Source organism: Muntiacus reevesi, chromosome 3 (assembly GCF_963930625.1).
Source record: "Muntiacus reevesi chromosome 3, mMunRee1.1, whole genome shotgun sequence".
Classification (NCBI taxonomy): Eukaryota; Metazoa; Chordata; class Mammalia; order Artiodactyla; family Cervidae; genus Muntiacus; species Muntiacus reevesi.
In genome coordinates this window covers 86,346,568-86,370,420 of record NC_089251.1, presented here as the reverse complement: position 1 = coordinate 86,370,420, position 23,853 = coordinate 86,346,568, and the positions used below count along the sequence as shown (strand labels likewise).

The 23,853-nt window shown below is 40.7% G+C and overlaps 1 protein-coding gene across 4 annotated transcripts in view; it reads left to right on the top strand.

The window, feature by feature from the left end:
• LTBP1 (latent transforming growth factor beta binding protein 1) overlaps nt 1-23,853 on the top strand; it is a 453,522-nt gene that overhangs the window by 133,168 nt on the left and 296,501 nt on the right. For all 4 annotated transcript variants that reach the window (XM_065929446.1, XM_065929445.1, XM_065929447.1 and 1 more), the window contains exon 4: nt 15,973-16,142. In XM_065929446.1, coding sequence (XP_065785518.1) covers nt 15,973-16,142 — 170 coding nt within the window. The remainder of the gene's footprint in view (nt 1-15,972; nt 16,143-23,853) is intronic.

Below are 23,853 nucleotides of genomic sequence, written 5' to 3'. Positions count from 1 at the left end.
GTGAAATAAAAAATATTTTTCATAGAAATGAAAATGGAGACAATTTGTTGTTGATCTGTCCAACAGGAAATTCTGAAGGAAGTTCTTCAGGCTCAAGGGAAATGACACCAGATGGAACTGAGCATAATAGTGTGGGGTTTTATGACATAAGTAGAGATAAAATTCTTACATTTTAATATATATTACGAGTGCTGTAGAAATCTTAAGGATAGTGAGATCTGTGAAACCATCCATGTTCTTGCAAGAAAAACAAGAATTTTATGGTGTTTTGTAGCTTTTAGTTTTTAAAAAATGTGTAGGTCATTTGTTAAATCATTGTCATAGGATTGTTTGGGAGGAAGAACTTAGATAATGTGAGAATCAGATTATAAAAGAAAAGAAAATAATGGTGTGTAGTGAGTGTAGATCAACCACTTATTGACAGCACCAGAAGTATTGAGAGTTGCAGGGGCAACAAAATGTTTACAAAATTATTTTCTGTATGTTCTGAGAGATCCTTCTCACAATAACTCTGGTAGGGTAGATGGGTTAGGGATGGAGGGAAGAAGTGGGGATGAAGGGGAAGAGGAAGCCACTGATAAGTCACTTTTAGTAGAAACAGTGGCCTGGATCTAGATGATCTAGAATTAGGTCATCTACAGAATCCGTAGGTGACTAGGTGATCAAACCGTTCCCGAAGGAGTTTTGGTGTAAAAAAGTATCTTGCTCAAATGTATCCAACATAGCCTCCAAACTTTTGGATTGTATAACTGGTATCAGCAAAAACGTGTTAGTATGTACCCTACATATGTAGCCCATGAACTATTGAGCTAATACATTATGATGTTATGAAACAGTTTAAACAGGAGATAAAAAGGAAGAAAAATACAAAGAAACAAAAGTAGAAAAAGTTCTAATACTATTGGATTACAGTGTTATATTTTGTAGCTTTTGAGATGGTTTCTAGTTTGAAGACCTCTGCAGTGAGAATACAATACTGGGATGTACTTGGAATTACTTGTTTTGGCTTATCTGTCTATATTTCTATTTATGGAGTATATACAAAATTTTATACAACTAGAGTATCATATGTCTTTAAAAATTATGTACAGCTGTAAAATTCAATCTTGTTTTTCAGCTTCACTATCATTCCTCCTGACTTGAACCATACTACACCCCCCATGGATAACCTAATAACCTAGTGAATAAGTTACACTGTGTTTCCCGTATCCGTATGGTCATTTATAGCTCTTCATTGCTTCATAAATAAGGACATAGTGTATGAATGTTTCTGCATCTTGATTTTATAGCTTAAAATAGGTTGTAGAAAATCCTCCAACATAGGCAAAACTCATTTTTAATGGTTACATAATGTTCCATGCTGTAAATGGGCTGACTTACTGAACTATTCTTCTCTTGGCCATTCAGCTTATTTCCAGTATGCTTACTTTTTTTTTTTTTTGCTGTTGTAAACAGTGATTCAGTAAATGTGTTAAGTATATGTACTCTTATGTATTTGGATTTATTTCTTTAAAGTATAAAGGATGTGATTATTAGGTCATTGGATATCTTGAATTGGTTTTTATAGATTGACCTCCAAAGTCTTAGAACTCATATTTCCCCCAGTGATGCCAGAGAGTACTCTTCTCCCATTTTGTGCCCGTGTCAGCCATAGTTCCATTTTTTCCCCTCACATTTTGGTGGTTTGAAAAAGTCTTGGCAGAGTGGGTGCAAAATGCAGTTTTAAGTTTGCATTACTGGTGAGGCAGGGCATCTAATCAGTCTTCTGAATTTTCTCTTCAGGGAATTCCCTATTCATGTCCTTTGTCCATTTTCTTACTGGGTTTTGTTCCCGTTGAGTTACCATTTGTGCTGTTAACTTATAAGAGACCTTGGCATCTCATTCCCTTATTTCTCTGTGCATTGCAGGTATCTTTTTTGATCTCTTATATAATTATTAACTTTATTTATGATGTCTCTTTATACACAAGCTAAGTTCTGTTTTCTAAGGTCAGCATAATTTTTCCCAAAGTTAAATTTGAATTATCTGCTTAGAAATTCCAATGCAAAATACTGCAGCTGCGGTGAGAGCAAGTTCTCTCATGTACATGGGAGCCGAGGTGGCACTGCTTTTCGCCGTGTTCTCTAGATCAGCCTGCCGCGCAGGGGCTTAACTTGGGCTTAACCAAGGCTTGTTATGAGCCCGTTGCCCTACTATGGGAATATCCAACAGGGCAAGATTTACCTGATTGCATTTTGCTGCCTCTGCTATAGTTTTGTCCTCCTTTTGCTTCAGACTTCTTGAAATAGGCTGTGTTTTTACCCTAGGTGATATTGGCTGTAGGAAAACATCATTTCCAGCAGCGTGGATCTTGCAGGTCCTGTAGGGCAGTGGATATTTTATTTCAGCTGGATCAGACTCCGAAAGAGGAATGGAACAGATGTTTGAATTTGGTTAAATGCTTTCAATATTTATTACTTAGGTGACCTAGTTTAGCAGCAATTGTAATAGAAAAAAAAGCAAGGCCATTTGGGAAAAACAGAGTTTATTGCATTCACCTTAAAAATCAAAAAACTTTCCCCCTTTTATTTTATTTAGCTTGAACGTGGGAATAAAGCCCTGAGAGATTCTCTTCCCACTTTGAACAGGTATTTTATATGTATACTTCATTAAAAGTAGTTTCCCATATGAAATATTTGTTGATATGACCAGAGGACAGTCCTGCAGCTACAGTTCTTGATGTGCTTATAACTGAGTTTCAGAGCTTAGGAACTTTGAGGTCGTCTCAGAGCTTTACACCTTATAAATGAGGGAACAGACTTAGAGGAATTTAATCCATGGCTCTCAGGGATTCAGTGGCACAGGCAGAAGGATAATTTGAATTTCCAAAATCTGATCCAGTGTTTTTCCTTTCTCCATCTTGAGTGCTGTGGATGCCATGTCCTGGAGGAATGAGCACTTGGATCTTTGTTCCATTATATCCATCTTTGACTCTCTAGATGCCTGTCTCAGAGCTCAGTATAAGGAAGGTTCTGGCTAGGAAGTGGAAAGATTGTGGAAGAACACTTGTTTGACATGTTCCCACGATTGTTTTCATTCTATAGGTAACGAGAGGGAGTGTGTAGTGTTAACATCCCAACCCTAAAGCCATGAATGTCTCTTGTAGCTGCCACTGGGGTCCATGATGGAGAACCAACTCAAAATTCATGTAGATACAAGAGCTCTAACAATGCTGTGGGAGAAGAATTTGGAGAATGAGCAAAGTTAGCTATGAAAGGCTTTCCAGACAAGTGGATATTTATTTCCCACATCTGGCCCACCAGACTTTAATTCCTTGCAGTGTTGTAAGACGTGGGTCACTGGAGAATGTAACATTATGGCAGCTGAGGCTGAAATCTCATCAGGTGGTGTACAGAGCAGCTACCAAAGTGTGGCTACCAAAGTAAAGCAGGAGGGGGAAAAAATCGAAGTGATAACGTGGGGAATTAGATGCATATACCTGATTATTACTCTGAATTACATCTTAAGCAGCAGGCTGAAAGGAGATGAAAACATTTGAAAATGACTGAGATGAACAAGACTTATGTTTTTATTGTCCAGAAATACTGAAGGATGGGGAATAGGAAGCATAAGAAACTTGCCTTTTCTTTACCTCTTCCACTGTTATTAAATTTTTAAATTTATTTTTGGGTTTGTTTGTAAGAAATCTGGGGTCTTTTTTTACATAGTTAAAAAAAAATTGTGGTAAATATAACTAAATTGGCCATTTTAACCTTTCTAAGTATACAAGTCATTGGCCTTAATTACATTCATGTTGTTGTGCAGCCAGCACCTCTGTTCTTCTAAAACTTTCATCACTGCAAACAGCAGCTCTCTACCTGTTAAATTACACAGCTCCCCCTCCCTCCCACTGTTTTTTGGTGACCTCTATCCTGTCTTTGTCTAAGTTTACCTAGTCTATGAACCTCATTTAAGTGGAATCATACAGAGTCTGTCCTTTTGTGTCTGACTTATTTCACGTCACATTATGTTTTCCAGGTTCTTCTAGGCAACAGCATGTATCAGAACTTCATACCTTTTTATGGTTGAGTAACATTTCATTGTGTGTATCTCACATTTTGTTTATTCATCTGTCAAAGGACATTCTTTGGGTTGTTTCTACCTTTTGCCTATTATGAGTGATGCTGCAGTGAACATTGGTGTGTAAGTATATGCTTGGGTCTCTGTTTTGAGTTCTTTTGGGGCATGTTCCTGGGAGTGGAATCGCTGGGCTATCTGATGATTCTGGCTGTAGCTTTTTGAGGAACTGCCAAACTATATTCCATAATGGCTGTGGTGCTGGGTTCCTTCACTTTATTGGAAACTGGTGGAGGTCTCTCAGGGGTAGGTGTAACTGTACAGATAACTGACCTCAGGGATGCTGAATGGGACTGTAAATTCCAAACTCAATATTTACATATAACCTCAGAGTTTTTTTTAATAAACATTTTTTTGAAATAAATACTGCTTTTAACTATTCATCTGAACAGTCTCCGAACATGAACTCTGATAGAGGGGTGAAACCCAGCATTCTGTTGTCCTTGTTGGTGTAGGGGAGTGAACGGGTCTGACACCCCTGTGTGTGCATCAGGTGTTGTGCTGGGTACTGCCCTACATTTAAAAAGAATTCCATTTCATGTTGTCTTTCACTTTGTGAGGTAGGTGTCATTCCCCTTATACTGCAGTGAGAAAATTGAGACAGTTCTTCCCTTCCTTCCCTCGGCAGGTGGTAGAGTTAGAATTTGGTTTCTAGAATTTGATGAAAAGGTTTTGCAGTTGACACTTCCTCAGTAGCATAGAAGCCCTTAATTACTGTTTACATTTTGCATTTTTCTTGGATTATATTTAGTTAGATATACTCTGGCCTCTCTTTGTTTAGATAAATAGGACATGGCTGTAATTGCTTTTAAATTTGTGTTTAGGGGTGCTCAGTCCCAAGTAACCAAATGTAGCAGCTCATTTTTGACAAAACTAAGGACTTTGGTTATTAACAATGTTTCCTTCCATGGTGACTTGCTAAATAAATCATCAAAACCTTGAACTGAATAAGTATAGTCATCTGTGCTTTTTGGAGATTTTGAACAGTTACCTCATCCATTGTGGATAGGATATCTGCCTTAGTGTGTAGCTTTGATACTTAGAAGAAAAGTGGGGAGGGGCGTTGTTGGAACTTTTGGTCTTTTTTTTCTCTCTTGCCATTTGTTTCTTTTTGTAAATACTAGGTAATATTGCTACCTAACACATAAGTAATGTTTTCAACTTTTTTCTTCCAGTTTTATTGATTCCCCCCCCCCCCCCCCCACTTTTCAAGGTACTTGTAAATAGATGATCTCATTTGATACAGGTTTAAAAAATTAGAGAAGATTATTTCATAGACTTGTATTTTGTAAACTCTTTGAGAATGGTTTAAACACATAGAAACAGAGAAAACAGAATGAAGAAACCTCAAAGTACCATTTTATCAGTTCAGAGTTGGTTGTGTTCCTCTGTACTCTGCCTGCTTTTCTTCTTCTCCCTGATTATTTGAAGTCAATCTGTAAATATTTTTAGCATATATCTGTAAAAGATAAGGGCTCTTAACACATCCCCCCAAGACCTTTATCCCACCAAAATATAATTAATAAAATTATCATTAAGAATCCAGGTAAATGTCCCTCAGTGTTTCATAAGTTTTTTATGGCTTATTACTTTATTTGTTATTTTACTTTACAATATTGTATTGGTTTTGCCATACATTGACTTGAATCCTCCATGGGTGTACATGTGTTCCCCATCCTGAACCCCCCTCCCTCCTCCCTCCCCATTCCATCCCTCTGGGTCATCCCAGTGCACCAGCCCTGAGCACCGTGTCTCATACATCAAACCTGGACTGGTGATCTGTTTCACATACGATAATATACATGATTCAATGCCATTCTCCCATGTCATCCTGCCCTCGCCCTCTCCCACAGAGTCCAAAAGACTGTTCAATACATCTGTGTCTCTTTTGCTGTCTCTAATGCAGGATTATCATTACCATCTTTCTAAATTCCATATATATGCATTAGTATACTGTATTGGTGTTTATCTTTCTGGCTTACTTCACTCTGTATAATGGGCTCCAGTTTCATCCATCTCATTAGAACTGATTCAAATGTATTCTTTTAAACGGCTGAGTAATATTCCATGGTGTATATGTACCACAGCTTCCTTATCCATTTGTCTGCTGATGGGCATCTAGGTTGCTTCCATGTCCTGGCTACTATAAACAGTGCTGCGATGAACATTGGGGTGCACGTGTCTCTTTCAGATCTGGTTTCCTCAGTGTGTATGCCTACTAAACAGACATTTCTCCAAAGAAGACATACAGATGGCTAACAAACGCATGAAAAGATGCTCAGCATCACTCATTATCAGAGAAATGCAAACCAAAACCACAATGAGGTATCACTTCATGCCAGTCAGTATGGCTGCTATCCAAAAGTCTACAAGCAATAAATGCTGGAGAGGGTGTGGAGAAAAGGGAACCCTCTTACACTGTTGGTGGGAATGCAAACTAGTACAGTCACTATGGAGAACAGTGTGGAGATTCCTTAAAAAACTGGAAATAGAACTGCCATATGACCCAGCAATCCCCCTGCTGGGCATACACACTGAGGCTTATTAGTTTAGATTGGAATTTAAAAAAATGTTCATTGTGATGACAGTCTATGTGTCTTACATATTTTGATCTGTGAGTCCGTCTTCCCTCTCTCTCTATTTCCTTGAAATCTCTTCACTGAACTGTGATTTTGCTGACTGTGATGCTGGGAAATTAACATATATCCTGCCCCTTGAATTTGCTGTAAGTGGTGTGTAGGTCTAGGAGCTTGATAATATGCAGGTTTGATTTTTGGTAGGACTACTTCCTAAGTGGCAGTTTGTTCTTCCATCAAGGGGCATGTTATCTTTTCTTGTGAGGTCAGCGATCATTCATTATTGCCTACACTTCTGTAGGGGTAGCAAATATGGTCTTTTAATTCTATCCTTTTTCTGCTAGAAAAACTTTGCAAACCAGCTTTCTTTTCCTCAGTTGTTTGCCTGAGGTTCAGTTTGTATAGTAAAAGTAAAAAAAAAAGAAAAAAAGTAGCAAGTATAAGTATTGAGCTTCTTCAGAGGAAATCAATTGCATATGTGCATATATGAGAGTGTGTGTGTGCATGTGTGTATATACTATATATAATGAGGTTATTTTAAGCAATTGGTTCATGTTGTTTTGGAGGCTGGCAAGTCTAGACTTGAAATGAGGGCCGACAGAGACCCAGGAGAACCAATGGTATGGGTAAAGTTAGAATGTAGTTTGCTGCAGAATTCTTCCTGGTTGGAAAAGCTGGTCTTTTTGTTCTGTTCAGACCTTCAGCTCGTCATATGAGGTTCACACACATGATGGAGGGCAGTCTGCTTACTCAGAGTCCACCAAGTTAAATGTTAGTTTCATCCAAAAATACCCTCCAAGTTGAAACATAAAATTAACTATCACTTGAGGGTATAATGCTAGTTGTTGACCAGTTTTCAAATGAATTGATTGATATCTTCCAGTGGTGACTTAGTTTTTTTTTTTTTTTAATGCATGGATACATTTAAACATATTTCAAATAATTCAACACTTTATTTTTTAAAAAGTCTCCCAAGTGTTATGATTATTAAACATCCTAAGAGGAGACTTTGCTCACTCTGCTTCTTGGAGTCTCTTTGTTACAGCTCTTTTTATTATGTCTCCTCTCCTCTAGGAACTTGGGATTAGAGGGTTGGAGAACTGCTTGAATGTTTTCATGGAGCAGTCAGGTCCTGAAGACTGCTAACCAGGGCTGTTCCAGGACATGGAACAGGCCAGCGTGTGGCACAGGCGATCAGCTGGATGGCTTCCGTGGAGAGTGTGAGGGCTTTGAGGGGAAGAGTAGCGTGCAGAGGTGACGCCCCAGCACCGAGGCTTTCTCTGTCACTGTCCCAGCTGGTTCATGTGTGGCCCTAGACGTGTCTGACCTTCTTGGCCTAACCAAAGCCATACAGTCGATCAGACTCACTTCCCTCAGAAAGCACTTCAGTGACTGTCCAGCTGTTACATGTCTTCATGGCATGCCCTCATTCCATCGCTAGGCAGTTTAATAAATGGTTTTCTCTAGCCACATTCTATACTGTTCCTTTGAGGTTTTCTAATAAAAATGACTTTTTTCTTGGCCATCCCAGTGATGTGCTAGCATTCCTGATCCCCAAGCCACCCCAGCAACTTGAGTATTGGGCCACCTTCCTGTCTTAATGGGGCTTCCAAAAGGCACAGGAGGAGGCTGTATTTTTTTTATACATTTCTTTACTGTTAAATCTAATGTTATTAGATCATTATGTGCCTGACTGCATCATTTCTGTGGAAAGTTTCATTGCTACCCCCAGAGGCTCTTTTCTCAGGTGTCCATTATACCTGTTTTGTGATAATTGCTCATGGTTACAGCAGTGTTTCTCAACTTCAGAACTGTTAATATTTTTAGCCAGATAATTCTTGCTTGTGAAGGACTGTCCTGTACATGGTTGGATATTTAGTAGTATCCCAGGCTTCTATCCATGAGATGTAGCACCTTACCTCCCACTCCTGGTAATTACAGATGCTTCTTCTTTGTTGAGAGGTAGAATCACCCCCAGTTAAGAACCACTGATAAAAAGAAAATTGGTTCCACTTGGTTGCGTTTACTGTGTTTATTCATGACCCCCCAAGTTCCCTTAATTTTCCTGTCTTTTCCACCCCTCCCCTAATATCTACCTTCTTCCATTGTGTTTTTTCAATCTCTTTTTCATCTCATTTGAAGGCTAAGACTTTTTCCTAGTCTGTTCCCTGCATGGATATTTTCAGTGTAATCTTCACTTTCCTCCTGTTCTCACCACTGTGTTGGCTTGTTTCGTTTTCCTTTCACTGTGTTTGTTCTGGCATTCTCCAGCCCTCACTTACTGTTACTGGAAGTCTGTGTTGTCTTTTAGTCTCATCAGCAGCCTTTTACCTCCTCTCTCTCTCTCTCTCTCTCTCTTTTTTTTTTGGTTTGGATAGATAATTTCTTATGAATGGGGCCACTGACAACAAACACTTGTCCCTTCTTACCTGTGTGTGTGTGTGAGAGAGAAGCTCCCTTGTGACCTCTTCCTAAAGGTTTATTTGTCTTTGTCCATCTCTATGTGGATTTTGTCCTTGAACGTTGCAGGAAAGAGCCTTTCTCCATCAAATCGTAGCTCACATTTCTCATTTACTTTGGTGCATTCTGTTCTTTGAAGAGCATTCACCCACGCTTCTGAGCAGCTTGGAACACACCAGGGTACATATGATAGCATGAATTTTGTGACGAGAAGCAGGCGCTGAAAGACGGGAGATGACTTCTCTGTGGCAGCAGTTTGCTCTCCCGATTTTTTTTTTTTTCTTTCATCCTGGTGATAAACCTGAGTGCCTTAATTGTAGGGGAAAGAGTTCGCTTCCATCAGAACCTGCCTCCTGTGGGAAACATTTTATGGCCTGTTGGAGACTCCCTTCTGTGAGGTCCACAGCTCTTAAGTGGAAAGGGGCTTAGGTTTTGCCAGATCCTCCCACCCGCTCCACAGGTCAAATAATGGATTTAGTGGAAATATGGAAAAAGTTAGACCATTCTTAGGCCAAAAATTGCCACTATGAAGGCAGAAGTGTAAACAGTGTGTGACTAATCCTTTCTTTGAAGGAAAGAAGTTTTATGTAATTGTTTCCCTTCTGCTCACAAAGATACAGAGGTTTCCACAGATTCAGGTCTTTGGATGACCGGCTGTACCCCTACCTTCTGGCCTACTTTTCTCCTTTTCAGAGTGTCGCTAGTACACTACTAGTAGGACCCAACGCAGTGTCACTGCTGTTGATAAAATAACACTGCCGAGCGGGCTGGCGACCTACCACCCAACCCAGAGGCCTTTTACTGGTTGATTATTTCCCTGCCTTTTTTTACAGCAGTTTTCAGGTGGTTCTCTTTGCCTTCCACCTAGAAACTTTCTTTCGCTTGTCATTTCTGCATCCGTGTTACTCTTGTTTTTATCTCCTTCTGAGTTTTTCTTCCCATTTTCTCTTTATATCCCCACCACTAAGTGTGACTATCCTCCAACATGGTAGTTCTGTAGTTTTTCTTTCTGACTTTGAATAAATTGGCCCCTCCTAGAACATGAGGTTTCCTAAACCCAGAGGCTTTCTGTATCTTCTCCCCAGAGAGCCACCCCACATTTCTATCTCCCAAATGAACATAATTCTCTTCCTTGCACACGAGCCCTATTTCCTGACCACCTTGACTGCAGATCTCTTTGCCTTTTCTTTTCGTCTTGGACTTGAGCCAAAAATACCTGTCCAGTCAACCAGGCTGGAAATCTTCATCTTCACTTGCCTCTTTTTCCTTTTGTTGATCTTCCCCACCTTAATTTGATTCTCAAGTCCTATTACCCCTTCTGGTAGTGACCTCTGGCCAGTTGGAGATTTATTCCCTTTAGATGTTGTCTAAAAACTTCTTGCCATAGGAGATGAAGATTCAGCTTACTCATTTCACCTCTTGCTCCCCACCCTTCCTCTCAAAAGAGCTGTTTACTTTTCAGAGTTTCACTGTCTCTTGCAGCCTTTGTTTCCTCTGCTGTCATCCTCATCGTTTAAGGTTGTGAATGGTCTCTCATGACCCTACATTTTGCAAGATGAGGGCAGTGACTCTCCTAATCCTTCCTTCTCTTCTCCTCTTCCTTTTCCAGAACCTGCCAACCTCCTCCAGCTGAACATGTGCATTTATATCACCTAAGCTGGATACATGAGTTGTTTTTCGCGATATTGTTTGTGGGCGTCCCACTCAAGGCAAAGCGGAGTGTAGGGTGCTTAGGTTGCTCCCTCTGTGTGTGTCCATTGCCAACACCTCTGTGCTTTTTGAAGGAGTGTGTTCCTAGTGTCAAGTGGGTATGGATTCTCCCTGTTTCCATTCCATCATTTGCAAATATATAGGATCAGGTTTCTCCAACATCTCAATCATGTTTTCCATTCTCATGACTCCCCCTCTCCCTCCTGGGATTATTCTCCTGAAGCTCCCTGTCCTCCTGGTTGCCTGGCAACCTTCCTTTTATGGAGAAACACGGGAAGCTAGTCTGGAAGCTAGGGGATCTCCAAACACCAGAATGAGAGGGCCTTACTCTGGGGGAATAAATTTTGTGGTTTATACCACACAGTTCCATTCTTTTAGAGAAGAGGACTCATTTTTTTTTTTCCCTGATGGGGGTAGAATCCTGACTTTGGCCGTTTCTTTGCTTGAATTGGTCAGAACGGCTGCTTTCATATGCAGCCTTTTTAGTGAAGACACCAGTGTTCAGCCCTACTTCTCCTTGTCACCCTGTGCTTTCCTTGGTGTGAGTATCCAGAACCTGCCCATGGTCTCTTGGGAAGACAGCTTCCTCTGAGCCTGCACTCATGGTGTGATTTTTAGACCAGCATCCTTAAGCTGCCTTGTGACCTGTAAGGAGTCAGAAAGTCATGACATCAGTGTAGTGGTTCAAGACTGGCATTTAAAAGGATTAGAGGATATTTGTGTCATTTGCGTCATAAGGAAAGATACTGTTTTATAATACTTAGCTGTATTAAAAAACATGTATGAATGTACACTGGATCTCCATGTAAAATGTTCTTCTTACTGTCAGTTGAGATAAAAGAAGTTAAAATGCTTAGGCATGGCTTCCTTCCTGCTACAACAGTCAACATTTCTCAGTCTGCCTTGATCTCCTACAGGTTTGCTGAAATGTTTCCTGTGTGTTGAATGAACGATGTGAAACTTTTTAATATCTTTGGTCAGTACCTGTACCACACATTAGAGAGGATGCTGAAGCCGAGACCCCAAGCTTTCCAGCTCTGTCATATGTGAATTTCTTACTTGTGAGACTGAGTTGATACTTGGGGAGGCCAGTGTCTTGAGGAAGGAGGAACTCTGAGGGCTTGGGACAGTAGATGTTTGTCAGAACAGTGTTTCAATGTTTCAGTGACGAATATGGCTGTCCTGTTGATTAATAGCCAAATGTCAACTCTGGATTTCTTTTTTTATCCTTACCTATAACTTTTGGGGCTTTTTTGCAGGAAGGGAAAATATATGGGTGCCCCAAATACATTTTGAACCAGAGGTCCTCTAGTTTTCATTTTAATCTAATTTCTTTAAACATTTTTGCCTTTCCCTTGAATTTTGTATAATGCTATGAGAAATCTGATTTTCATTAGTGATTGTTGAATTTTGTTTTGTTTTTAATGAAAAGGGATGAGGGAAGAGAGGAGAAAACTCCCAATTGAAAGATTTTTTTCCTTCCCAAAGCAATGGTCATACTTTGCCAACAAAAGTCCGCCTAGTCAAAGCTATGGTTTTTCCAGTAGTCAAGTGTGGATGTGAGAGTTGGACTATAAAGAAAGCTGAGCAACAAAGAATTGATGCTTTTGAACTGTGGTGTTGGAGAAGACTCTTGAGAGTCCCTTGGACTGTAAGGAGATCAATCCAGTCCATCCCAAAGGAAATCAGTCCTGAGTATTCATTGGAAGGACTGATGCTAAAGCTTCAGCTTCAATACTTTGGCCATTTGATGTGGAGAACTGACTCATTTGAAAACACCCTGATGCTAGGAAAGATCAAAGGTGGGAGGAGAAGGGGATGACAGAGGATGAGATGGTTGGATGGCATCACCGACTTGATGAACATGAGTTTGCATAAACTCTGGGAATTGGTGATGGACAGGGAAGCCTGCCATGCTGCAGTCCATGGGGTCGCAAAGAGTTGGACATGACTGAGTGACTGAACTGAATGTGTGTGTGTATATGTGTGTATATATATATTTGGAAGGCTGAGAGGTGGTCCAAAGAGGCAATAACTGTGAAGGGTGAAATTAGAGGAAAAGATAGATGCCAACCATGAAGGAGAAAATGCGGAAGAGAGAGTACAATGGTGATTTCACTTACTATCTGTTAGTGGAATGACTGAGTGGACTTGACTTGCCCCCACGTGCTGTTACTTGTGGCTTGGGTTCTTCATGAGGCTATGAGATGAAATGGCCTGTCTGTTCATATGTCTGTGTGTCTTTGTGAGCACAAGTATTTATTTACGTCCTCACACTGGAGGAAAGTGAAGGACATGGAAGGTGAGGAAGCACAGCTCTATTTCATATTTGTAATGTGTTTGTCACTCACAGGATTGCTATACTATCGTAAGATCTAATGCCATTACTAGTGTATTATCCATTTCCGTTGATTAGTGGTGGCTGAGATTTGTTATTCAAGTTCTAGACCTGGTGTAGCTGTCTTATTTGTTCATTACCTTTCTGTTATGTTAGGGAAAATCAGCCTCTACACACATGTACTTTCAGCTCATTTATTGCTGCCTCTCACTTCCATGATTCAGAGGGGAGAGAAAGGGAGGACCTCACCTTAGAAGGCAGAGCCCACGGTCTCCTTGGCAGTAGTCAGAGCAGGAATTAGTTATTCCAGCTCTCAGGTCTCTTGGAATGCTGGGCTGTCCTCCTCCGAAGGGGAGTCAGGCCTCTCCGTCTCTCAGCAGGTCCCAGCGGTAGAGTCATGAGGTTGACGGCATGGCTGGGGAGCAAGTTGCCCTTGAGATGAAAAAGAGGACTTTTCCTTTCGACACGACTGACGGAGTTGCCTTGTGGTTCTTATCAGTCACCACCAGATGTGTCCAGCTGTTCCACTTTCTACTTCATCCCAGTCAAACAATCTTAAAGTTCAAATCAACACTTACATCATCAAAACAAAAGTGTTTACAATGTTAAGCCTTAGGCTTTTAGTAACTTAAGTCATTTGTCTGGTGACAAAGAGAATGTCCTTCCATGGCATTAAGTCTGGGAAAATCTAGGCACAAGATGTATTTTCCTAGGCTTTCCTGGGACTACAGGGTTGAAAGTAACAGACTTAATCACTGACTGGCTAAGAGGGAAGCACCCTTAATCCCAGCCTCTTTTGTTCCTTTGTCTCATGGATGCCTTATCTCACAGAAAAGCTCATCCATCCCAACTGGAATGACTCCAAAAGGCTGGATTTATTCAAGACTCTGCTACTGCTTTTGATGAGACACAGTGTGGGTGTTTTTGGTGGCTCGATGATTTATCATTCATACTCACCAGTTGTGTCATTTCTTTGTCTTGTTCATATAAGCCCTCATTAGGGCCAGTCTTTGGGCTTTTCCTGGCACTTTATTAGTTTGAGTATAACCCAGTCAACCATTTTCCCAACTTATGGTAGTTTGGAAATACTCAATTCAAATGGCTTTAATGTGTCACAGTTGATCAAATTCAAGACCACACTAGAGAGCAGGTTTCCTTCCAAAATCTCGGTTTGCTGTTAAAATGCTCTGTCCCAACAATTTTAATAGCAAGTTTGCATTTTCTGGAATTAATTGGTATATCTTTATATTTTCCATTGTTTGTCTTAGTGAATGATTTCAGTCCCTCATGGAATGATTAAATCTGGACGAGAAGGCTTATTTTAAAGTGTACAGTACATGCAGCAGTGGAGAACTGTCATAGAAGACAAAAAGGAGGGTGTTTTCACCCAGGAGGGTGAAAACACAGTAATTGTGTTCAGGAGTCCTCAGAGGTGTTTTTTTTTTTATTGGAGTATAATTGCTTTACAGCGTTGTTAGTTTCTGCTGTGCTCACGCTTAGTCACTCAGTCGTGTCCGACTCTTTGTGACCCATAGATTGTAGCCCACCTGGCTCCTCTGTCCATGGGGTTTTCCAGGAAAGAATACTGGAGTGGCTTGCCATATCCTTCTCTAGGGGATCTTCCAACTCAGGGATTGAATCTGTGTCTCCTGCATTGACAGGTGGGTTCTTCACCACTGAGCCACCTGGGAAGCCAGTTTATGCTGTTCAATGAAGTGAATCATATATAAATATGTGTGTGTATGTATATATATCCCCTTGGGGTGGGGGCTGGGAGGGAGAGTCTCAGATCTTGACTCATGTCGTTGATGAAATTATAAGATTTTCATATATTGTTATTGGCGAAGGAAATGGCAACCCACTCCGATATTCTTGCCTGGGAAATCGCAGGGACAGCCCTAATATAGTCCGTGGGGTTGCTGAAGAGTCAGACACGACTTAGGGACTAAATGGTAGCATAAACTGTTATTCTTACTGTTCTTAAGGACTAGTAATTATGGTATAAGGGCTTCCCTGGTGGCTCAGATGGTAAAGTGTCTGTCTGCAATGCAGGAGACCCGGGTTTGATCCCTGGGTTGGGAAGATCCCCTGGAGAAGGAAATGGCAGCCCACTCCAGTATTCTTGCCTGGAAAATCCCATGGACGGCGGAGCCTGGTAGACTACCTTCCATAAGGTCGCAAAGAGTCGGACGTGACTGAGTGAGACCTCCTCCAATTATGGTATACATTATATTTATATGTTATATTATAGTAAATATTATGTTTAATATATATTACATGTTTATATTATATAATATACCTAACATAAATTATATTAATTTAATATATTAAATATTATGTTTATAAATACATACTTATTTGGCTGCACTAGATCTTAGTTGAGGCATGTGGGATCTTTACTTCAGGCACACGGAGTCTAGTTTCCTGACCAAGGATCTAACCCAGGCCCCTGCACTGGGAAGTCGGAGTCTTAACCACTGGACCACCAAGGAAGTCCTGGTAGCTACACTTTTTAAATACTTTGATAAACTCCATCAGTGATGGCCTGTATGTCCTTATCCTTCTTGACTAGACAGACAGGATCCCTTTTCTGTTGGAGGTCAGCGGTTAGTTCTTTATGTGCCATGACTACAGTTTTGAAGGAAAAAATTATCCCGGCATGGCATTTTTATGCCCCTCTCCAAGTTTAACTGGTTTCTTATTCCTTCGTTCTTAGTTGACTTTTAAAAGTCCGTTTTTAATTTCCTTATCCTTACTTTGTTTCTTTGCAGGATGACACCCCTCTCTTCACAGAATGTGATGATACATCATGGCCAGACCCAGGAGTATGTGCTCAAGCCCACATACTTCACAGCCCAGAAGGTGATTTCCGGAGAGCAGTCCACTGAAGGTTCATTCCCTTTGAGATTCGGGCAGGATCATATGGCAGCACCTTTTCAGTGTGAGTATGTCCTATGAGTCATCTTTCTAAGTTTCAGTGTCACGGTTTGGAAACACTGCTCTGTGTAGATGGCTTTATTGTGTCACAGAAGACAAAATTCAAGAATTGTTTTTTGAAAAACCCATGCTGGTTCCTAAAACCATCAGACAGCAAGACAGTTGCCTTCTTCAGAGGAAGGGCAGAAAACTCTGGAGTGACCCACCTGTAAATCTGTTTCTGCAAGGTGGTTTCATTTCCATAATATACTGGCTCTAATTTTCTGTACAGTTGTACGGCTGACATGTTTACATTGATAAAATATTTTCCTTGATGAGTTAGCCAGGATTTGTTCCTTGTGAGACGTCTGCAGTGTCCAGAGTTACTCCGAGGTTCACCTACAGTGAGTGTGTTTATGTTAGGAGGGCCACGTTTTTGTTACAGCGATTAGACGGAGTGGCAGGTTTTACCAAGTCTGTGAAGAGCTAGTGCATCAGTGGCCAGCGTGGTTAATATCTCACTGTGGGGGAAGCTGAGGGACAAGCCCTGGCGCAGAGGGTGGGGAATGGATGATCTGTGGTTTAGGTATTACAGAGTGTCTGCTGGCAGCATCTGGAGAAAATGTTCTTCAGTGAGGCGGCAGACCGTTCAAAGGGGAGAGCTGGATGCTCGCGCCTTCCAGCAGCTTCCTGCTCCGTCTCCTGTTGACGGATGGCCTGCGCCATAAGTAATGAAAGAGAATGCCAGTTGTGAGGTTGAAAAGGACTGTCTTTCACCACCTAGGGTAGTGTGGAGAGCTGAGGGAATTCTTACTACTGTTTGGCACTTCAGAAGACTGTGTTTCTACAGACTTGACTCCCAAGGCCCACCCCCACCACCCAGAATTGGTCAGTTAACAAAAAGAGTAGCTAATATAAGGTGTGTACATTACACTTTTCATCTTTTGAGAAAATTGTGCTCTTGAGTTGAGGCTGGACCCCAGAGTAATGGTTTGAGGTGATTTATTGGGATGATGAGGGAAGAATAGAGAAATTGTATAGATCATCTCCTTGCCCTTTAGGCAAGATAACTTCCAAGTTATATTTGCAAAACAATAGATGTATCCATCTTGTTTTTAAAGATCCTTTGATATCAGTGCTTGATAGCTTGTTCTGTAGAGGTCTTCCTGCGTATACAATACTTTTCTAATCTCATACTAAAAAATCAAAAAGAGCTACAACTTACTTTCTTGGAGCTTTAGGTAGATTGTATTTTGTAGAGGCTCTCCAAATTAGAATGTAATGGGAAGAGGTTTTGAAAGCTTACTATCAAACTGATTAAAGAATTCTGCATTTCACGAAGGTGTCAAGAAAATATGCTTTGAAAGAAAAAAAATATGCTTTGAGAATCTCTTGATATTAAGACTGGAGACTAGACTGTGGTTTGGGTTGGTTATCGATTATTACTGAAATGAAAATTCACACTGTGTGTGTGTGCGCGTGTGTTTGTATGTATTTTAAACTCTCAAACTTTTATTGAACTATGTTTGGGGAGATGAAATTACATTTTAGGAGAATGTGAACTATCCATAAATGTCCCACTGATCATGTTTTTAAATGTGGTTTCTCTATAGTGGGGAGCTAGTTAAGTAATTTAGGCTGATCATGATCACTCTTGCGTTCTCTCTCAAACCTATCAAAAGTTGGTGTTTAAAAAGAGGCCAAGAGGGAGGAGCCAAGATGGCGGAGGAGTAGGACGGGGAGACCACTTTCTCTCCTAGAAATTCATCAAAAGAATAACTGAACGCAGAGCAAACTTCACAAAACAACTTCTGATCGCTAGCTGAGGTCACCAGGCGCCCAGAAAAGCCGCCCATTGTCTTCGAAAGGAGGTAGGACAAAATATAAAAGATAAAAAGTGAGACAAAAGAGCTAAGGACGGAGATCCGTCCCGGGAAGGGACTTAATAGAGGACGTTCCCAGACACCGGGAAACCCTCGCACTGGCGGGCCTGGGGGAAGTGTTTGAATCTCGGAGTTTGAATCTGGCTGGGAGGGATAGAATAAATAAAACCCACAGATTACGAGCCTAAAAGCAACTCCCAGCAGAAAAGTACCCCAGACGCCCGCATCCGCAACCAGCAAGTGGGGGCGGAACGGAGAGAAGCCGGCGGCATTGCTTGGGGTAGGGTCTGGGGCCTGAGTGCCCTGAGGACAATCGGAGGGAGCTTTTGTGGGTGCCCAGCCTGAACTGTGGGAGAGCAAGAGAGAGAGAAAATTAACCGGCCCGAACACACTGCCGGCCGCTCGCAGAACAAAGGGACCGAGAAAGTCCTGAGAAGAGCTCGCAGGCTGCGGACTGGCCCAGCCCCGCCAGAGGCAGGAGGCAGGGGGGAGGGGAAGGGGGCAGGCTCGGCCCCAAGGACCGCATCCCCTGCCACACTGCAAACGGGCCTCCGCCTTCTAATCAAAGACCTCCGGGGATTCTGGATGGTCGACATCCGCCGGGAGGGTCGTGGCTAGACACAGTACAAGCACCCGGCCAGTGCGGGCGGGATTGGGGCTGGGGACGCAGAGGGCAGAAGGCGCACGCACCCGACTGGCGCAGCGGAAACTGAGGCTGGGATAGCGCAGGACAGAAGGCGCGCCGCACACGGGGAGAGAGCGCCCGACAAGCGCCTGGCTGCCTGAGCCACTCGGGCGGCGTAGGGACAAAACGCAGGCGCAGCTTTGTGTTCCGCGCTTTTGTGAATCACCCGAGGGCTGGAACCGCCTGGAGCCTGAGCAGCCCAGACGGAGAAAATAGCGCCAGCCCCTCCCTGCAGCGCCAGCCCCACCCCGGAGCTCCACGGAACTAGCTACCTGAATAAGAATCCACCTCCGCCCACCTGTGTCAGGGCGGAAATTAGGCGCGGAAGAAACCGGCAACAGAAGCCAAATAAACAAAGGGAACCTCTTCAGAAGGGACCGGTGCAACAGATTAAAATCCCTGAAGAAAACACGGACTTCACCGGAAGGACCTATAGATATCGAGAAGTGTAAGCTGGAACGAGGAGATATCTGAAACTGAGCCGAACCCACACTGACCGAAACAGCTCCAGAGAAATTACTAGATATATTTTTTTCTTTTTTCTTTTTCTTTCTTTTTTTTTTTAAGTAAGAAAAAAAAAAATTTTTTTTTCTTCTTCTTTTTTCTCTTTTATTTTCCTTTAAAATTCCCTATTACTCCCCCATTACTCCTTAACTTTCATTTTCATAAGATTTTTACGATTTTTTTAATTAGGTAAAACAATTTTTTTTCTCTTTTTTTTTTCCTTTTCTTTTTTCTTCTTCTCTTCTATTTTCTATTTTTCTTTTTCTCATTTCTTTTAAAGTCATCTAGTACTCCTCTTACTACTCCTTAATTTTCATTTTCAATACACTATAACCTTACAGGGGGAAAAAAAAAAAAAAAAGAAGAAGAGAAGCCCTATTTTTAAACCAAACTTCATATATATTCCTAAAATTTTTTTTTTTTATGTTTTGGTTTTTGTTTTTAATATAGTATTTTTAAGAGTCTAACCTCTACTCTAGATTTTTAATTTTTGTTTTTCAGTATATGATATAAATTGTGAACATTTAAGAATCCAATATTCAGCTCCCATTTTTATTCAGGAGTGTGTTGATTATTCTCTCCCAATCTTGACTCTCTGTTTTCTACCTCAGAACACCTCTATTTCCTCCTTTCCCCTTCTCTTCCCAATCCAATTCTGTGAATCTTTGTGGGTGTCTGGGCTACGGAGAACACTCTGCGATCAGACAACTTCGTAGATCTGTCTCTCTCCTCTTGAGTCCCCCTTTTTCTCCTCCTGCTCATCCCTCCTTCCTCTCCCCTTCCTCATGTAACTCTGTGAACCTCTCTGGGTGTCCCTAACGGAGGAGAAACTTTTCACCATTAACCTAGAAGTTTTATTATCAGTGCTGTATGGTTGGAGAAGTCCTGAGACTACAGGAAGAATAAAACTGAAATCCAGAGGCAGGAGACTTAAGCCCAAAACCTGAGAACACCAGAAAACTCCTGACTACATGGATCTTTAAGTAATAAGTGACCGTCCAAAAGCCTCCAAACCTACACTGAAACCAACCACCACCCAAGAGCCAATAAATTTTAGAGCAAGACATACCACGCAAATTCTCCAGCAACGCAGGAACATAGCCCTGAACGTCAACATATAGACTGCCCAAGGTCACACCTAACACATAGACCCATCTCAAAACTCATTACTGGGCACTCCATTGCTCTCCAAAGAGAAGAAATCAAGATTCATGCACCAGAACACTGACGCAAGCTTCGCTAATCAGGAAACCTTGACAAGCCAATCATCTAACCCCACCCACTGGGTAAAACCTCCACAATAAAAAGGAACCACAGACCTCCAGAATACAGAAAGCCCACTCCAGACACAGCAATCTAAACAAGATGAAAAGGCAAAGAAATACCCAACAGGTAAAGGAACATGAAAAAACTCCACCAAGTCAAACAAAAGAGGAGGAGATAGGGAATCTACCTGAAAAAGAATTTAGAATAATGATAATAAAAATGATCCAAAATCTTGAAAGCAAAATGGAGTTACAGATAAATAGCCTGGAGACAAAGATTGAAAAGATGCAAGAAATGTTTAATAAAGACCTAGAAGAAATAAAAAAGAGTCAATTAAAAATGAATAATGCAATGAACGAGATCAAAAACACTCTGGAGGGAACCAAGAGTAGAATAACGGAGACAGAAGATAGGATAAGTGAGGTAGAAGATAGAATGGTGGAAATAAATGAAGCAGAGAGGAAAAAAGAAAAAAGAATCAAAAGAAATGAGGACAACCTCAGGGACCTCTGGGACAATGTGAAACGCCCCAATATTCGAATCATAGGAGTCCCAGAAGAAGAAGACAAAAAGAAAGGCCATGAGAAAATACTCGAGGAGATAATAGCTGAAAACTTCCCTAAAATGGGGAAGGAAATAGCCACCCAAGTCCAAGAAACCCAGAGAGTCCCAAACAGGATAAACCCAAGGCGAAACACCCCAAGACACATATTAATCAAATTAACAAAGATCAAACACAAAGAACAAATACTAAAAGCAGCGAGGGAGAAGCAACAAATAACACACAAAGGGATTCCCATAAGGATAACAGCTGATCTATCAATAGAAACCCTCCAGGCCAGAAGGGAATGGCAGGACATACTGAAAGTAATGAAAGAGAATAACCTACAACCTAGATTACTGTACCCAGCAAGGATCTCATTCAGATATGAATGAGAATTCAAAAGCTTTACAGACAAGCAAAAGCTGAGAGAATTCAGCACCACCAAACCAGCTCTTCAACAAATGCTAAGGGAACTTCTGTAGACAGGAAACACAGAAATGTTGTATAAACGTGAACCCCAAACAACAAAGTAAATGGCAATGGGACCATACTTATCAATAATTACCTTAAATGTAAATGGGTTGAATGCCCCAACCAAAAGACAAAGATTGGCTGAATGGATACAAAAACAAGACCCCTATATATGCTGTCTACAAGAGACCCACCTCAAAACCAGAGACACATACAGACTAAAAGTGAAGGGCTGGAAAAAAATATTTCATGCAAACGGAGACCAAAAGAAAGCAGGAGTCGCAATACTCATATCAGATAAAATAGACTTTCAAATAAAGGAGGTGAAAAGAGACAAAGAAGGACACTACATAATGATCAAAGGATCAATCCAAGAAGAAGATATAACAATTATAAATATATATGCACCCAACATAGGAGCACCGCAATATGTACGGCAAACGCTAACAAGTATGAAAGAGGAAATTAATAGTAACACAATAATAGTGGGAGACTTTAATACCCCACTCACAACTATGGATAGATCAACTAAACAAAATCAATAAGGAAACACAAACCTTAAATGATACAATGGACCAGCTAGACCTAGTTGATATCTATAGGACATTTCACCCCAAAACAATCAACTTCACCTTTTTCTCAAGCGCACACGGAACCTTCTCCAGAATAGATCACATCCTGGGCCATAAATCTGGTCTTGGAAAATTCAAAAAAATTGAAATCATTCCAGTCATCTTTTCTGACCACAGTGCAGTAAGATTAGATCTCAATTACAGGAAAAAAATTGTTAAAAATTCAAACATATGGAGGCTAAATAACACGCTTCTGAATAACCAACAAATCATACAAGAAATCAAAAAAGAAATCAAAATATGTATAGAAACGAATGAAAATGAAAGCACAACAACCCAAAACCTATGGGACACTGTAAAAGCAGTGCTAAGGGGAAGGTTCATAGCATTACAGGCTTACATCAAGAAACAAGAAAAAAGCCAAATAAATAACCTAACTCTACACCTAAAGCAATTAGAGAAGGAAGAAATGAAGAACCCCAGGGTTAGCAGAAGGAAAGAAATCTTAAAAATTAGGGCAGAAATAAATGCAAAAGAAACTAAAGAGACCATAGCAAAAATCAACAAAGCTAAAAGCTGGTTTTTTGAAAAAATAAACAAAATTGACAAACCATTAGCAAGACTCATTAAGAAACAAAGAGAGAAGAACCAAATTAGCAAAATAAGAAATGAAAAGGGTGAGATCACAACAGACAACACTGAAATCCAAAGGATCATAAGAGACTACTACCAGCAGCTCTATGCCAATAAAATGGACAACTTGGATGAAATGGACAAATTCTTAGAAAAGTATAACTTTACTGAACCAGGAAGAAATAGAAGATCTTAACAGAACCATCACAAGCAAGGAAATCGAAACTGTAATCAAAAATCTTCCAGCAAACAGATGGCTTCACAGCTGAATTCTACCAAAAATTTAGAGAAGAGCTAACACCTATCTTACTTCACAGCTGAATTCTACCAAAAATTTAGAGAAGAGCTAACACCTATCTTACTCAAACTCTTCCAGAAAATTGCAGATGAAGGTAAACTTCCAAACTCATTCTATGAGGCCACCATCACCCTAATTCCAAAACCAGACAAAGATGCCACAAAAAAAGAAAACTACAGGCCAATATCACTGATGAACATAGATGCAAAAATCCTTAACAAAATTCTAGCAAACAGAATCCAACAACATATTAAAAAAATCATACACCATGACCAAGTGGGCTTTATCCCAGGAATGCAAGGATTCTTTAATATCCGCAAATCGATCAACGTAATACACCACATTAACAAATTGGAAGATAAAAACCATATGATTATCTCAATAGATGCAGAGAAAGCCTTTGACAAAATTCAACACTCATTTATGATTAAAACTCTCCAGAAAGCAGGAATAGAAGGAACATACCTCAACATAATAAAAGCTATATATGACAAACCCACAGCAAGCATCACCCTCAATGGTGAAAAATTGAAAGCATTTCCTCTGAAATCAGGAACAAGACAAGGATGCCCACTCTCACCACTACTATTCAACATAGTGTTGGAAGTTTTGGCCACAGCAATCAGAGCAGAAAAAGACGTAAAAGGAATCCAGATAGGAAAAGAAGAAGTGAAACTCTCGCTGTTTGCAGATGACATGATCCTCTACATAGAAAACCCTAAAGACTCTTCCAGAAAATTACTAGAGCTAATCAATGAATATAGTAAAGTTGCAGGATATAAAATTAACACACAGAAATCCCTTGCATTCCTATATACTAACAATGAAAAAACAGAAAGGGAAATTAAGGAAACAATACCATTCACCATTGCAACAAAAA